Source organism: Gavia stellata, chromosome 29 (assembly GCF_030936135.1).
Source record: "Gavia stellata isolate bGavSte3 chromosome 29, bGavSte3.hap2, whole genome shotgun sequence".
NCBI classification, from domain to species: domain Eukaryota; kingdom Metazoa; phylum Chordata; class Aves; order Gaviiformes; family Gaviidae; genus Gavia; species Gavia stellata.
Window position 1 is genome coordinate 2,521,036 of NC_082622.1, and position 12,035 is coordinate 2,533,070.

The 12,035-nt window shown below is 43.2% G+C and overlaps 1 protein-coding gene across 6 annotated transcripts in view; it reads left to right on the plus strand.

The window, feature by feature from the left end:
* The window catches only part of NFYC (nuclear transcription factor Y subunit gamma), a 36,977-nt gene extending 25,939 nt beyond the window's left edge, over nucleotides 1-11,038 (plus strand). For 5 of the 6 annotated variants that reach the window (XM_059830694.1, XM_059830696.1, XM_059830693.1 and 2 more), the window contains 6 exons: nucleotides 675-770; nucleotides 4,804-4,977; nucleotides 5,307-5,465; nucleotides 9,074-9,181; nucleotides 9,927-9,986; nucleotides 10,531-11,038. In XM_059830694.1, the coding sequence (XP_059686677.1) occupies nucleotides 675-770; nucleotides 4,804-4,977; nucleotides 5,307-5,465; nucleotides 9,074-9,181; nucleotides 9,927-9,986; nucleotides 10,531-10,650 (717 nt within the window). In that variant the 3' untranslated portion in view covers nucleotides 10,651-11,038. The remainder of the gene's footprint in view (nucleotides 1-674; nucleotides 771-4,803; nucleotides 4,978-5,306; nucleotides 5,466-9,073; nucleotides 9,182-9,926; nucleotides 9,987-10,530) is intronic. The other variant, XM_059830699.1, reaches the window with a different exon arrangement.
* The last annotated feature ends 997 nt before the right edge of the window (nucleotides 11,039-12,035 follow it).

Sequence of the window (12,035 nt, forward strand, 5' to 3'; positions counted from 1 at the left end):
TTTCATAGAAGCTCGTTGGCTCTTGCACATCCTTTTTCTGATACGTGTTTGGCCAGTTTGCTGAGTATATGTTTTAATCTTCATGCTTTCTTTTAACCATTTTGCCCTTCCACATGCTGAAGCTTGTTCTTGCAACATCTCTTGGGATTCCCCTGCCCTGAATAAGATCCTGTGATACTTTATTTTTTCTTTTTTTTTTTTTTTTTTAATCCCATCCCCAACTCATAGATTCTGCATATGTTGCTACCAATACATGGAGCAGTCATCCTGGTCTTTCTGCAAAGCTTCTTTTCAAATATCTTTGGGATTTTTAAATTATTTTATTTCTTTAGAAGTCCCCTTTTTTTAATGTGCTGAAAGGCTTTACGGTGGTTGTCATGAGCCCTCTGTAGTGAATTACAGCAGTACTGTTGTGGAGAGCCTGATTAGGCCTGGTGGGTGAGTAGATGACTGTAAAAGCCCAAGTTTGATAAGCACCTTCTTATTGGAGGCCTCACTCAGCACGAGACATTGTTGTTGCTACTGAAACAGAAGTTCTCACCACCTGGCTTGACCACTCAGGATCTGGAGAAGACACTCTCGCTTGAGTCGATTAAAAAGTTCTAACTTTATTTATCCAGTGACAAAACAGACTACTAAAGCTGAAGAATGGTTTTCTCTTTTTGTTGTTACAGAGGAATGACATTGCCATGGCAATTACAAAGTTTGATCAATTTGACTTTCTTATCGATATTGTTCCAAGAGATGAATTGAAGCCTCCAAAGCGGCAGGTGAGACATAAAAATGATTGCCTTATTGTCTGTCCTGCTTTCCTTGGTGTGATTTCAGTCTCTAGTTGACAGAAAGTTGATAAAGCAATACAGAATCAGATTTAAACATGAGGTTTGTGCTTGTCTGTCTTGCATGTTTATTTACAGTAGTTCTCAGTTCTTAATTTTATGGAAATCGAGCTTGAGTGGAGAGGTACAGAAGTCTGACTTGGGGATTTACTTAAGTAGCAAAAACATTACTAAATAGCTCTGATACCTAATGTTGCCAATGTTAAATATTTCACTTTAAAATAGTGTGCTGAGTCTGCATCCTTTGACTTGTAAAGGGCGAAACAGGCTTCTTTGCTTAGAAGTACCACCTCCCGCATCCTTTGGGGCAGTCGTTGCTACTGTAAACATCCTTGACTGGAAGCTGTAAGGTGTTAGAAGGAGCTTTCAGTCGGATGTTTACAGCAGCAGGCTGCTGCGGTCATGTGAGCGCAAGATCTTTGAAACTTAACAGTCTTGTGTTTTACATGGAAGCTTGTTTCCCTCCGTGTTTGAGAAGGTGCCGAAAATGCACTGGGGTGGGGTTGAAGCTCAGTCTTGCTGCTTCAAATGCACAAAGAAACAGATCCAGCTCCTGGTAGACTAATTTATCTCCTTAACCTAAAAGCTTGGTGTTTTGCTGCTAAAAGTTCACCAGTTCAGTAATTGCTCATCTCTCTTCACTACAAGTTGCCTGGGAGATAAAATGGCTGGGCTACCATCCGTACTCCTCTTCTGGGGAACAGCACCGTTTGGATTATGCTGCCCCTTGTTCAGCAACTCCTGGAATCATTGCCCAGAACTCAGCTGGAACAATTTCTTCTCTGAACAGTAAATTTCAGTAGCTTGTAACAATTTATAGCAATTCCTTTAGCTGGTTTTCTAGTACTTTTGAAGGTTTGCAGTGTGTTAGCCTTTGAAAAAATCCCAAGTGGTCTTTAAAATAGCTTTTCTACTAGTGAGTGCTACTGGAGAGGCTGGCATACTTTAAAACATCTTTCTGGCAAGTGTTTTACTTGGAAGTTTTTCTTTTACTTTTTTTTTTTTGTATTCCAATATAAATCTGGATAACATGCGTAAAGATGCCTGCTCTGAGTGTAGAGACCAACGCTGCCATTGTGGACCTGGATTTTGGAGGCTGCTATTTTACTTTTTGTCTTGAAGTCCTCGTGGTGCTACTAAAGTGATGGCCAAAGGGAGGAAGTATATGCTTCATCCTTTCTGATGATGTCCTGAGTTGAGTTTTAACCTCTCGTTCAGATTTCCAGAAGCAGGATGACTTTCTAGTAAATGGGGAAAATACCTTTATGTGTCACAATATATGCAGGAGAGTCCATCCTACTGCTGCAGTCAGCTGTGGTTAAAATTAGCAGCGTCCTGAGGCTTCATTACAGGTGTGCTGGGAACTCTGTATTCTGTACACACGGTGAGCGTCGCATGTGGAAGCGTGGCACAGCTCCTTCCATTCCTTCACTGAGTTCCCTGCTTTATCCCTGCAGCAGTGCAGCAGAGATGATTTATCCAAAGATCGTTATAGTTCAGTATTAAATAAAAAGACAAAGCAGCAGCCTGCAGAGCCACTCTTGATGCTTTGCTTAACTGGGGGAAGGAAAACCCACCTTTCAGTTTGTTCAGCTTGATAAGCTGAAACGAGTTGGCTGCAGCCTGAAGTAACACAGGTTAATTCTGGCATTGCAAATTCAGTTCTTTTAGGTGCCTCATTCGGTTATTCTACTTTGTAGTGCTATTTTTAGTCATGTTCCATGTTTGGGAGGGAGAACATCGCCCATATCTTTTCCTTGCTGGAGTCTTTTGATTCACATCAGAACGTTCTGATTACAGAACATTCAAGTTCTATAATCAAATGAATGCCTGAAGGATTTTAATAGTGTGTTAGATGCATATAGGTTAACGTGTCTTGATGATACACCACCCCAGAGCTGTGTCTTTCAGATTGCACAGCGTCAGCAGTGAAACCCTGTCAGTTTTTGGTTTGAAATAGGCTTTAGAGATCTGTCTCTCGCTGGTCCATCCGCTGCCTGTGAACACTGCTGAATCACTAGAAATAATTCTTATGGCAAGAGAAGTTTAATGGAGAAATGGCTGCCCGATAAGAACGTAGGTGAGGACTTTGCAGTGGAAAATACTCCTTTGATTCAACAGTGTTGAAAAGCGGCTGCCTGTAGGCTGACAGCCTGCACATTTTGGCTGGGGGTACAATCTGTATTTTATCTCTACCACGGGAAAAGACTGTTTGACAAGTTAGTGTTGGTTACGTGGAAGAGCTGGGAATGAAACCATGACTGTTATGTTGCTCTGGTAACTAAAGCTATGGCTTGAAAATAAAAGATGGCAAGCGATATAATATAACCTAGCTCAAGCAGATTTGGATTTAAAGCCATTTTTGCCTGTAGCAAATGCAACTTAACCTGGTATAGATAATTATAGAAGTACTCAGTTGCCTTAATTGTTTCAGGATTCAGCTAGAAATTGAGAATTGGAGTGCTCTAGAAATAATGTATCTAAGGACTGGGCTTTACAGAAACAGCCGCAGTTGTTCTATGCGTCTGGTTTTATGGTTAAGTGAAGACATGCCCTGTTGAATATCTATTTTAAATTTATTATTAATCCCTCCCCCAAAGGATTTGATGAGGCGAGTAGGAATAATCAGTGAACTACCATCTGTAGGAAGTATTTTAAGTATTTGTTTGCAGTGGTTTGCAGTACCATGGGACAGTGCTAATGTTTGCTCCAAGAGCCAGGCTTAGAAGTCGCTTCTTGATTACAACCAACTGTGAACAGCTTAATCTTTGGGGGATAATTTTCTGGTAGGCTATTGAGAAACCTCCCAATAGTAAGTCTTTTCTTTAGTTGCTGTCCTTTGAGAGCCTAGCATCTGAGCAAAAGGGCTCTCTTACTCAAGCGTGATGCCCATCTAGAAAACACACATTGATCTTACTTAACGTGAATTTTTCTTCTCCTGTTCAGTTGGATGCACTGAAGGTAATCCATGAGCAAGCCTCATTTAATGCAGGGGAGTCAAGCAGAGTTGTGTGAGTGGGAGTCTGCCATGTTGTAGCACGTGTAAACATCCTACACTCTCAGCTGTGAACTCGAGGTGGCTGGGAGAGGATTGTTTACGCCTTCTGCCATGGAGTGAACATCTGGTGAGCTGCATCTTCAGTAAGGTGCAAGATCCGACTGCTCCTCTGGGAAGCTTAAGAATTTTGATTCTTGAGTGTTAACGGCTTGCCACTTAACATAATCTCTGAAAATCTACTTCTTTGCCTAAAATATTGTTAATCATAAGGGGCTTTTCTCTCCTAAAGACATGCTTAGGTAAAACACGACAGCAGTATTACAGCCTGTGCTTCCGACAGTGAGCCAGAGCAGAGCCTTTTGTTTCTTCACACTGTTGAGATATTCCTGCTACCAGCAGAATCAGGCTGTCAAGCCATGGTACCCGATGAAATTGTTATAATTCTGGAAAAGCTGGATTTAAATAAATAAATAAAGGCATGACAGTATACATCAGGTCCATGACTTTTGTTCCCAGGGGTTTAACATCAGAGCTAGATTGAGATTTGTTTCGGGCACGTAGGCTAAGAAGAGGGTTTTGTTGACAGAAGAGGCTTTGTAAGTCTTCCTGGTGCATTTGCAATTCATTCTGTTTTAAGATAACAGGTGATGATGGAATTTACTGATGAGGAGTTGCGTGGTTTTCAACTACGGTAATTTTATTCATTTGCTTCTCATAATGAAATTGGTGACTACGTTATTATATGTAGGGTATTGGAAATATTTTTGATTTCCATATAGCTGAATAAATGAGGAAACCCGTTTTGATTTATCGTTTCAGATTTACTTAGTTAAACTGTTATGAATGAGGTATTAAAGATACTTCCCCATGGAGCATGCTTATGGGGGGGATGTTTCAGCTGTTGTTGGGGTGTTTGGATGTTGATCTGTTCCCTCCCTGTTTACCTGTCTTTTACCTGTGCCACAGGAAGAGGTGCGTCAGGCTGTGACCCCAGCTGAGCCTGTACAGTATTATTTCACGCTCGCTCAGCAGCCTGCTGCGGTGCAGGTTCAGGGGCAACAGCAAGGACAACAGACCACCACGTCTACAACTACTATCCAGCCAGGACAGATCATCATCGCCCAGCCTCAGCAAGGGCAGGTGAGCAATCAGCGGCGTTCAGGGACTTTGCAGTTCAGTGGAGCCAGTGAAACTCTGAACTCGCCCGTGTGTAATGCATTGCGGTATCCTGTTCTCACTGCTCGGAACGGTCGATAACAATATAGAAATGTGTTTTCTGGTCATGACCGGGGGTTCAGATATCTTAGTAACAAGGGTCATCTAGGTCCTGGGTTCCCTTCGTGGTGATTTAAGCACCAACAAGTAACAGTGGGTCTAGGAGGCAGCCTGTCTATTACAACCTTTGTATCTTGTGGCTGTTTCACCTGTGTTGAGTCCTTGCTTGGTCCTTACCCCTGTTTTGAATGCAGAGCACCCCTGTGACGATGCAGGTTGGAGAAGGCCAGCAGGTACAGATAGTGCAGGCGCAGCCACAAGGACAGACCCAGCAGGCTCAGAGTGGAACTGGGCAGACCATGCAAGTCATGCAGCAGATCATCACCAATACAGGAGAAATCCAGCAAATACCGGTAAGACTTTACCAGTAGAAACGTGTAACAGTCTTGTGAGCAAAGTGTCCGCTGGTGTTCTGGCATGAGACTGTATATGTATGCTTTTTTAACTGGAAGAGGAAGTTTGGATTGAGTGGTGTGTTTCCTGCACTTAGAGAGGAAAACTAACCAGGTGTGGCATGAAGGAGGAAATAAATCTAACCCATCTAGTGTAGACTCATTGCCCACCCCCAACACTTTCCCCCGAGTGAAATAGTTATGATTAGGAAGCAATAAATAAAATATTTCCTGGATAAACCTTAGTCCTTTACTACAGCATGGATTCAATAAAGCATAATTAACTTCTTTTGCCTTTACTTGGTTCTGCCTCTGCAATCTGAAGTCATGACCTGGCAGACTGAGTGGGAAAGGTGCCACCTGTGAGTTGTTAATAAACTTTTATGTTATAAGAAATATTTCTACAAAATACTTTGAGCTGGTTAGAGGAACGGCTTTGCAGAACCAGAAAATGTCTCTTCACTTTCACATCAATACAGACCTGCTACGGCCTTAAGAATGGGATTTTGAGTACCCAGCATCAGCAGTAATGTTCTGGCATGTGTCCTAGGTAAACATGTGGGTCAAAAAAATGTCGCTTTTTCGCCCCCCCTCTCTGTAGCTTACAGTCACAACAAAGCTGGGTCTTTTGGTTCCCATCTGGAAAATTTCACACCTCTTAAAGGAGAAAAAAATCTGTCCAGTTCTGTGTACTTAACCAGCAACCCAAAGGTCAGACCAAGTGACCAAGACAAGCATTGCACTTTGTCTTTGATTTCTGTTTTTAAGTGCACCCACAGCTGTGGCAAAACTGATCTTTCACACAAGTTTTGCTTTTCAAGATTTCCTAAGGTTCCCTCTGTACGTCTGGCAAATGTTCGTGCTTTGACATAGCATCTTGAAAAAGGTTTAGATTGTGGGTGTTGCCAGATTTTTCCAATTCACTTCCAAATTCTTTTCATCTCTTAGGTCTTCAACTGTTTCCTACTGCTTGACTTAAAAGTATTGGTCAGAAAGAAGTGAATTGTTTGCCAAATACGGTGTTTTACTACAAGCAACCTTTTTTCTCCTCTGCATTTTCCACTACCTTTCTTTTACATTCTTTTCTTTTTCTCTTCTTTTCCTTATGAAAGTCTCTCCAAGATACTTGTTCTTCAAAGCATTTTTGAAGGAGATCCCCACCTCCAGCCTAAGTGAATCCATTACAACAGTACGGAATGTTGCAGCATCCTCCTCTGGTTCAGCAATAAAAGAACAGTTTAGACTTGTTTTCTAGTTGTCTTCGGTGAATGCTTATGTCCCTACAAGAAGGGGGCTTGGAGATCTGCTAGGAGAAAGAATTCTTTATAAAGTAGCTGTGAGGGGGCCATAACCTTCTGCAGAAAGTACTGTTCTCCACATAGGTGGATCCGTTGCAAGTTGGTCCTGTGTTTTACGAGTGTGAGACTGGAGGCTTTTTAATTAGTGTCTGGTTTTGGCCAGGCATGTGCTTCTACCTTCCTCTCACCTGGGAGCATCTAAGAACAGGTAGCTGTGACTGGTCCTCAGATGCTTCTTATGCCACAGACATGAGATAGAAACTGCCGAGTTGCCAGAGTGCGGGATCTTTTGTCTTTACGACCACTTGGGTCTCTAACAATTGTAAGACTGCAAAACAGAGCAACTTAGGAGCAGTGTTTTAATGAAATAGTCACAATTTGCACTTCTGTGTCTAGCAGAGATACTGTTTTTGACTGTAATTAAGAGGATTCTTCTTAATCATGGTGTGTTGAAGAATCACAGTTTGTGCTGAAGGAAGCATCTTTCCACTTGCTCACTTCCAGCAAGTGAAATAAAATACAACGTGGAGCCGTGCACTCGCTGCGAGAGCTTTTTAGTGCCCTAACCTGGAAAGCACTTTTTGTTTGGTTTCACAGAATTATGGTCCTTGGTCTCTTCAGTGCTGCTGTCCGTTCTGCTCTCTTTCTGCTGTGCTTTTCTTATTTTTCCCTTGAGTTTCCTTTCTCTCTTGATATAGTTAGTGCTGTCTTCTGACAGTTCCTTTTCTCTCTGGTATCTGTTAGGGTTCAGCAAAGAATCTTTCATAACACAAACATGACAGTTTGAAACATTCTCATAAAACTGGTGGTGCCTTTGGCAATTGCAGGAGTGTTGAGAGAATCTTACTAACGTTCTCTGCTGGTTTTCCACGTGCTCCTGATGCTGTGTACACTTCTCTACTGCCATTTACCATTTACTCTAGGACCACAGGTTGCCTGTGAAAAGGTGACTTCCATTGTTTTTATAAGCTGAGAAAAACTGGAAGGAAGTGTATACATCGATTAAATAGTAATCACTTGTTTGTCCACATTAATTTTGTGTTAAATTTAATCTGTGTCTTAGGTAGACCTCATTGGGCAGGTTCTTTGGAGCTTACTCTCATTTCTGGAAGAACACTCTTTCTAAATCGCTTTCACCCATTCAGTTAGTAGTGTAGTTAAAATCTAAGCAGGAAGCCCTCAGTGTGGAAAACATGATCTGCTGGCAGATCTCAGTGCAGAAACAAATTCTTTATCGAAATGTTTATGCTCATGCGGAGTTTATTTGCTCTTGAAATAATACTGGAGCTTTTAGACACAGCTGGTGAAGTCAGCAGCGTTTGTGTAAATGCCAAGACCATGTTCTAGGCACTTGAACCTTTGTCAGTGAGCAGTTTTTAAAGTATTTTGTATGCCCTTCTTTCCCCTTTTTAAAAACAAGAAAACTCAAAACATTTTTTGTATATCATTAACTTTAAGACTGCGAATCTAAATGTTCTAATGTTATAATAACACAAATTGAAAAATTCAATGGTAGTATCAATCATACTGTGACCTTTTTATTGTTTCTCAGATGTGTATTAGCAGTATTAGCTGTTTTTATCACAGGTTACGATGATGGCATTGTCTTCATGTCCCACACCCCCAAGCATCTAACCTTGCAAGATCAGGGTTGTAGGAAATAAATTTGCGTTTGAATGTTATACATGAAGTATTGACACAGAAAGTATCGGCCTTTGACAGGTGGGGGTTGACACATATTGGCAGGGAGTTGCATTAAAAGCTTCCAAATATATCCTTGGGTTTTGTCATCTCTGCTGCCCTTATTTATGTGAAAATTTCCCATGTATTCTTAGTATTTTTTGGCAGGATATAATAGGAGTGTCATCATGTGTGGCTAGCTCATAACAGTTGTCTTTGTGTGAAATGATACATCAAAGTAGTAACTCGATTCTCGAAACCAAAAAGAAAAATAAGCGTTCTCAAAGCTCTCTGAAATACAGCAATTAATATGCTTGAGCTACTAACTGACCACTCCCGTTCTAGAGAAAGAAGTAATGTTGTGCTTCCTCGGGGTTTTACTTCAAGAACCCACAGGAGTTCTGTGGACTTCGTTCTTGCTTTGGCAGGGTCTGTGGTAGTTACTCATCTAAACTGTTAATCACCTGAAGCTTCCCAGTGTCATCTATTACTCTGGCTTCTGTTGTGGAAACAAGAAGGCAAGTTTGTGTGTTTCAGGTTACACAGTTACCTGTTTAATTTTCTTTCCCTGCCCCCTCCGCTTGTCTCCAGGTTCAGTTGAATGCTGGCCAGCTGCAGTATATCCGCTTAGCCCAACCTGTGTCAGGCACCCAGGTAGTCCAGGGGCAGATCCAGACGCTTGCAACCAATGCACAGCAGGTAGGCACTGTAACAGCAGGGCTGACATTAACTGGTAAAGTGTTGTTCCCTAGCTCCTGAAACTGCAAATTCCAGTCGAATTTACCAACTCTTGGGCTAGGATTCCTGCATTTCTTTTCTTCCTGTTACTTTCATCAGAGTAATAAAGCAAGGAGCATAGCGGAAGCCTCCTTTACCTGTACGTGAAGGGTGCATGCAAATATGTATGTGTGTGTGTCTTGCTGTATAAAGCTCGTGCTGCTTCTGAGCTGGCTGCAGGTAAAACTTCAGTTCATCAACCTTCTCTTTACTTTTGCTCCTTCTGGCTGGGTGAGGGAGGAGCAGCCGTGCAACCTCTCGGGAAAGATATTGGAGAGGTGAAACGTCAAGACCAGCGTTCCTGCCAGCAGGTTGTCTCATGTTCTTGTCGAGACTGGTCGCTAAGGGATTCTTCTCTGCCTTCAGAGGATAGGAAGGCTGCTGCTTTTCTGTGATCCTGGAGGCCGCGTTCTCCTCATGGAAGTCAGGGAGGACATGCTTGTGTTTGGTTTGGAACGGCTGAATCCCATGTCCTTGGTTCTTGACTTGCGGTTAGCACCAGCATGACTGCGGGCCGGCCGCATAAGCCGTATCTTACCACGTGGTGGGGTAATGAAGTTTGAAAGAGTCTCTAAAAGCTCTTGAAAGGCAGCAGCAGAGTATTGTTAGTGGGGTTCTGACCCTCGCCAAAGCGTCGTCAGTGATCATCCTTCTCTTATTCTTTTAGATAACGCAGACAGAAGTCCAGCAAGGACAGCAGCAGTTCAGCCAGTTCACAGACGGACAGGTAAGAACTTGGACTTCGTTGGTGCTACACCCCTTTGAAGTCAAAGGCCAGAAAGACCGTCTTAAAGTCTGCGTGTTCTAGCAAACCTGCTCCTCCCGATAAAACACTCCTACTGCTACCAAACCTTACCCAGGAGCAGGGTAAGTGGATGTTGTGCCGCTCTTAATTCGGGTGGATTCTTTGTGTTCTGCTGCGCTCACTCCAAATTAATACAGTCCCTTGCACTCTGGGTGAGATCCATTTTACTCCTAACCAGTTTAGGAATAAAGGTTTTAACATCTAGCTATTGGCTGTTGCATAGGTAGCCTGAGCTCAATTTGGGCTGCAGAAATTCACAGAATTACTTAGTTACGGTTTAGCAGCAAATGTCTAGCGGCAATTCATGGTCTGTTTTTGGGACAGATTTGATTTGGACCTGAGAGTTGCTGTTAACACCACCACTGGACTTGTAGGGTTAACATACAGTGTTGTGCTGAGGGGGAGTTGGTGCTGAGTGTGATGAGAACTGACAGTCGTTCCTTTCCCCTGCTTCTGCCTCTGCCAGCAACTTTATCAGATCCAGCAAGTGACCATGCCTGCAGGCCAGGACATCACCCAGCCCATGTTCATTCAGTCCACCAACCAGACCTCAGACGGCCAAGCCACGCAAGTGACGGGGGACTGAACGGGGACGTTGGAGCAAGTCTTCTCTCTGCGTGGAAACGAGCGCGTACCAGCTTGACGTCTGCCATACCGACCTGGTCTGATGAACACATCTGCTTTTGTGTATCTGTACTTGGTATTAAGCCTATAGTAGGCTGCAGTCTCCGGTGCACTATACACCTTCCTCTGGTGGGTATGAGAGAATATCCAACAGACACTGACAAGAATGCAATATTTTTATTTTTAGAAATCAATATTTCGGTGTATTCAGCTGCTTGTTCAAACGCGTAAAACTGAAAGAGAACTTAAGCAAAAGGAATTTGTAGCATCTCATTGAACAATGTGTAAAACTTTTTTTATCTAGTAAAATTATTAAAGGGTACTGCATCTGGTTTGTCGTAAGAGCTTTATTCCTGGTATTCTGTTTGTATTTTTTTTCTCTGAATAGAGCTAGATTCAGTCCTCCCATCTCAATGGTTTATTAGGGGTGTATGGGGGGAGCGTGTGTTAGATTTTTCCTCTCCTGCCTCCTTTTTTGGTAAGCTGGAGCATTGGCTATATGCAGCTCGAGGGCAGGGAGTAGGGGAGGAGTAATTAAAGTGAAAACAAAAAAAACATTCCTTGTATGATGACTGTATTTTCTAAGGGCAAAAGATTCTTCAATTCGGCCTGGTTTATTCCAGAAACACTAAGGGAAGTCTGGACAAACCCCAGCCCTGCTGTTAACTGTTGTACTAGCTTCAGTCGATGCATGTAATATAAGCTTCATAAAATGAAATAAATTTCCTTTGTAAGATAATGTGCGTGCTTTCTTTGAGATCCAATGCCCAGCCTCAACCTGCCAAGCACAGAGCATCTTGAATCCCGGGAAAATCTTACACCTGAAGCAGTGAAACTAGCAACGGTGCTTAAGGGCGGCCCGGAGAAGGGGTTGGATGAGGGCTGAAGTGACATGCGGTGAGACTGGAGGGCTGTGGGTGCCTGCCACGCCACGGGGGTCTCCATGCAGATGTCATACAGTGATTAATTCCGCAGGGCGCAGCCCTTCGACTGCGAGTACCAAGGCTGCACTGCCTCTCCCTGCAGCTTCTGTGTCCAGGACCCAGCTGCACCAGCAGGGAGGAGTTTGGGGCAGGTTTGAGCGAGCTTTGGAGGTCAGTTTTAATTGAACACACTGCGAGGATCCTGGCAGCGTTAGGCCACGTTTAGGTCTTGGCTAAAATGGGCAGCGAGTTCGTAACTGAGAAGTTTTGTGCGTCCGCCATCAAGCAGTCTGACGTAGTTGGCACGTTGTGCAGGAGAGGTTTCATGCAGTGCTTGGCAGAGCCGGGGGACAGCGCCAGCGCTGCCGCTTCATTGTTTTTCACTGGCAGAAGCACGGAGTTTGCCACGGTTTCGTGGTGAGGA